The sequence below is a fragment of the Penaeus japonicus genome, unplaced genomic scaffold (assembly GCF_977035675.1).
Source record: "Penaeus japonicus unplaced genomic scaffold, GWHDUDI00000001_assembly GWHDUDI00000023, whole genome shotgun sequence".
Taxonomy (NCBI): Eukaryota; Metazoa; Arthropoda; class Malacostraca; order Decapoda; family Penaeidae; genus Penaeus; species Penaeus japonicus.
The window spans coordinates 12,824,964-12,829,963 of record NW_028234425.1 but is presented as its reverse complement, the minus strand read 5'-3'; the positions used below and the strand labels follow the sequence as shown (position 1 = coordinate 12,829,963).

The 5,000-nt window shown below is 39.3% G+C and overlaps 1 protein-coding gene across 1 annotated transcript in view; it reads left to right on the top strand.

The window, feature by feature from the left end:
- The window catches only part of LOC122248969 (uncharacterized), a 32,329-nt gene extending 27,680 nt beyond the window's left edge, over window positions 1-4,649 (top strand). Inside the window, exons 19-22 of the mRNA XM_043009427.2 lie at window positions 57-190; window positions 1,586-2,062; window positions 2,242-2,437; window positions 2,731-4,649. Of these exons, the coding sequence (XP_042865361.2) occupies window positions 57-190; window positions 1,586-2,062; window positions 2,242-2,437; window positions 2,731-2,938 (1,015 nt within the window). The 3' untranslated portion in view covers window positions 2,939-4,649. The remainder of the gene's footprint in view (window positions 1-56; window positions 191-1,585; window positions 2,063-2,241; window positions 2,438-2,730) is intronic.
- The last annotated feature ends 351 nt before the right edge of the window (window positions 4,650-5,000 follow it).

Below are 5,000 nucleotides of genomic sequence, written 5' to 3'. Positions count from 1 at the left end.
AAAAAAGAAACCCCTTGACAATTATTTCACTATAAAGAATCCATCTATCGCCTCAGAATGGCTCAGAGGGACGTACTGAAGATCGCCGAATCGGAGGAAGATGAAGAGGACCCCTTCTTCCAAAGCCCGCTGAAGCAAGCATTATCCATGGCTTTGAAAAAACACATGAAGCAAGTGTTCTGGAGGATTGGTAAGTGAGCAAAATTGTGTGTGTGTGTGGCAGAGAGAGAGAGTGAGAGAGTGAGAGAGAGAGAGAGAGAGAGAGAGATCATAAATTGTTCCGTAGCATCTACATGTGTGATGTGTGAATGCGTGTGTCCGAGGAAAGATGTCAACGCATCATCTTAATGTAAGAACTACATATGAATGACATATGCTTGAAGGGCTTCAGTATCTTATACATTCGGTGAAAAAATCATATCACTTAATGTTCCAAACAAAAAATTGATTTGGAATACCAGTTGCCAGCTGACTATTTTCAAGTTCCACTTGCGACCGTGTTAATATCCTTTCCTTATATTGAAGTCATTAGGTAATCTGTTGCTGTTACATTTAATATGACTTTAGATGCATCAATTGCATGATATTCTGCAATAACATCAAATTGCTTTTGCTGTTTAGTTTGGCTTGGCCTGTCATAGTGAATATAAAATTGGAGCAGGGCTAAGCTAATGTCACTGCTGCTGCTGAAGCTGATGCTGGAGCTGTATTTGAGCCTGCAGCTATTGCTGGAGTCGGGCCCGGGGCTAGTGCCGGAGTTGGGCCTGAAGCTATTGCTGGAATTGGGCCTGAGGCTATTGCTGAAGTTGGGCCTGAAGCTATTGCTGGAGTTGGGCCTGGAACTAGTGCTGGTGTTAGGCCTGAAGCTATTACTGGAGTTGGGCCTGGAGCTAGTGCTGGAGATGGGGCTGGAACTAGTGTTAGAATTGGAGCTGGAGCAAGAGTTTGAATTGGAATTGGAGCTAGTGCTTGAATTAGGAAATGGGTCTGGATTCGGGGCTGGAGCTAGTGTTTGAATTAGGGCTGGAGCTAGTACTTGAGTTGGGACTAGAGTGCAGGGTTGCAATGTTTTGAATGAGTGCAGTTTTGTTGACACTGATACACCTGATGCCCTCATTCGGCTGAAAATGTTATGGTTACTGCAAAGCCTTAAATGATTATCGTTTCTGAAGAAGATGCATTTGATGTCAAAATATATAAGGATCACAACAAAACAGTGCTATTTGAAATATTAGCAGACCAGAGTAAATGACACTTAACCAGCCGTTAGAATACCAGCTGGCTACATATAATTTGATGCATGTTCATTTTCTGAAGGAATTTCTACTTACACAAAACAAATAGACTATAAAATCTAGGAAAATTTGTATATATTACCCATTAAAGAAGGTTAGTCTCGAAGACCGACTGAACTAAATATTGGTCACCCACACAGATTGACGTGTGTATAATATATTTGTTAGGAATTCTAGTCACAGGTTATCACATTCACTATGCATCACTGTCAATACTGAGAGAGAGAGAGAGAAAAAGAGAGAGAGAGAGAGAGAGAGAGGAAACTAAATACTACAAATTTTGCTTCCAGAGGCGGGGTCGGTGTTCCGAGGAAGAAGGTCCGGGATCACCGGCATTATGGTGTGGGATAAGGTGGCCGTCTGCAGCTGTTCGTCGTGTGGTCGAGGCTTCGGAGGCGGAGGTTTCGGAGGAGGACAAGGCGGAGGCTTTGGAGGAGGACAAGGCGGAGGCTTTGGAGGTGGCTTTGGCGGAGGCTTTGGAGGTGGCTTTGGCGGAGGCTTTGGAGGTGGCTTTGGCGGAGGCTTCGGAAGTGGCTTTGGCGGAGGCTTTGGGAATTTCGACGGTGAATTTGGTAGCGGCTTCGGAGGTATCGGAGAATTCGGCAGTGGATTCGGGGGTTTCGGAGAATTCGGCAGCGGATTCGGAGGTTTCGGAAGTGGATTCGGTAACGAATTCGGAGGTTTCGGAAGTGGATTTGGTGGTGCTAGCGGACCATATGGTTTCATGGCTGCTCATGGAAACAGGGCAACTGTCACACTTGGTAAAGGTATCTATTTCCCTGATTTGTTTAAATGTTCAGCAATAACAACACACACACCCATATGTGGGTGTGTATATAGATAGATAGATATAGATGATAAATATAAATATATATATGAATATATACATGAATATAAATACAAATACACACAGAGAGTGAACTCCTCATCAACTTCTCTGTTGCAGAACCTAGAGACATCCTAGCAGGTGCAAAGATCGAGTTGTACGACAAGGTCGAGGAGGACAATGGAGACGAGAAGGACATCAGCGGCGTGGTGGTCATGATTCCCAAGGGACTCCAGCCTGGCTCAATGTGCAAGGACGAGGACTGGGGCGAAGAGGAGGCCGAGATCGTGTGCCTGGCGATCGCTGGCAGTAAGAGGTATGTTTTGTTTTGATCACGGTGTTTTGACAGGCTAGATCATCATTGTATTGATTCGGATGATGAGTAGGATGAGAAGGATATTTTTTTCTCTCTCTCTTTTGGTAGCTTTTGAAGTTCAGAAAGATTTTGTAAATGTAGTACATAAACGCATCATTTCAGATTAGGAAGTAATTAGAAAGTTCGTTGCATATTTTCTGGCACTAGCATTTGGTCTCTGCTAGGATAGAAAATTACTAGTCTACTACGTAAAATATCCTTTGCATAATGTTAATGATTGTTGCTCCTTACAGCACCCTCGTCAAATCGACTCCCATCGACAAACCAAGAACAAGGAACACACCAGCGGTCAAGCTTAGTCAGATTCGATGCAAAGGCGGAGAGTCCAGTATCTCCTTCTGCAAGTGCCCCCTTTCGCGATGCTCTGAACGGTGGGGGAAGTCTGTCTGCGCAGGCAAGACACCAGCTGCAGTGAAATGCACCTTTAAACCAATGAAATAAGCGTGTTTTCTGCGGACATAACACTGCTTTGTGGTAGATTCTCGAATTGAGTCATTGGAAACAAAAGCTTATTTTTCAGCTTATTAGAACAGGATTAGTGTGTAGCAAACTGTGATACTTTAGTAATTTGAAGAAAAAAAAAAACTTTAGGACAGATAGAGACTTTCATACTTTATAATTCTTTGTGATCGCATTTTATGCAGCAGATAATCTACTCATTCACTTTAAGTAATACATGCATATCACAATTTGAGTTGATTCGTGTTTTGACCACAGAAGTTTTGTATATTATTTTATTTAGTGCCGCATATTTAAATTCTTAGATGGCGTATCCTAGTCTTGTAATTTCTAATGAAATATGTAATGACCGATAATTTTACTTTTTCAAACTTCATATAGAATAAAGGTTTGTGTATAATTTTAAACATTATCCCTTCATATGCAAACAACTTCAATGCTCAGGACTTGATCCCACTCACTTCAGGTAACACCCAGAGACAACAAACCCCATGACCCACTGAAAGAAATGTCCAACTAGAATCGGCGACAGACATTTTTATTTGTTGGTTGTTGTGGTCTGGTGGCTTAGCACTGTTCTCTCTGGGCGTTACCTAGAGTGACTGGGAGCGAGTCCCTGTCTGGAAGAGTATTTACATTTCTTTGCGAAATGCGTTTCTGCATTATTACATCGTATATTACCCCTTCATATTTTTTGTTGCAATCCAGTGTGCCTTCTCCACCCACTTGCCCACTTTAAGAATGGTACAAAACTGTATTTAACATGGGAACTATTGTATACCATAACCAATAAACTACAAAAACTGTGATGTTTTGTGCTTGAGAGTTCACTCTTAGACAAAATGGTCGTCTGTCAGTTATATTAGATGCTGACTATCATTTGTAGAAATTAGGACAGCAATGATAAACGTTTGTGCTACAACTTTGTAATGCACTTGTGTCACCAAGGTCATGGTCTGCCTGGACAGATTTTTGCACTGTATGCATCATTTTTATCTAAATTAAGCTCATCATAAAAAGGTGATAAACTAATGTTAGCACAAATGTATCCGTAATAATGTGGGTTTCTAAAAAAAATGTATTTTGAATTTCACTGACAATTTTGTAGACCATATCCATATTCAGATTTTTTTTAAGTTAATGATTAAGAATGATGGAAATAGATACTATTGGTTTTAATAAGAAGGTACATGTTAATCAGTTTTACATTTTAGGTAGTTTCTTATCGCAATTTATTTGCAGAAATTGCCAAGGGTATTTTTAAAATAAAAAAGAATTCTGTGAAACAATCTTAACAACACGACCAACAAGCTTGTTAAATAGATATACGTATGGGTTTAAATAAAAAAATATATATATTAACGAGTCTGAGTGTTGCCAGACCTAGAACTGACCACTTTTTTGCATCAGCCATATTTTTGTTATTTCTTTTAATGAAAAACGAAGTAAGTAATGTCAAAAATACGCTCAGACGGAAACCCTAGAAATTCTATATGGATTAGTGTTAGGATTAAGATTAGGAAGACTAAATGTGTTATGTTCAGTGCATCTGTAAGAACATGTAATTAATAGGAGTAAAATAAATTTTGTGTGACAAGTTATCTGCATTGAAAGAGTTTAATATATTAGGAAAATTATAATTGGATGTTACAATTCTGTTGGTAGAATTTATGGAAATAAATAAAAACTTGGATATTGTATTTAATATCTTCCTTCACCATACAAAGTAGATAAAAGTGAGAAAAGGTATATAAGAGAGTGAAGAGTAGAGTTGAGGAGAGAGAAGAAGAGAGAGAGAGAGAGAGAGAGAGAGAGACTTCCATCAACTTAGAGAAAGAGAATAAATTAGCTTGTGAAACGAAAGAGAAAAACAAAACAAAACAAGAAAATGCTAATCTTTATTTATCTGATACACAACATTAAATCAAAAAACACATCAATTGATTTATCTATATTAGATTAGAAGACAGTTAGCAGAGTCATGGAAGAGACTAAAGAAGTGGAACCGCCTAAGTAATTTTAACATGCAATCAATTAAACAACA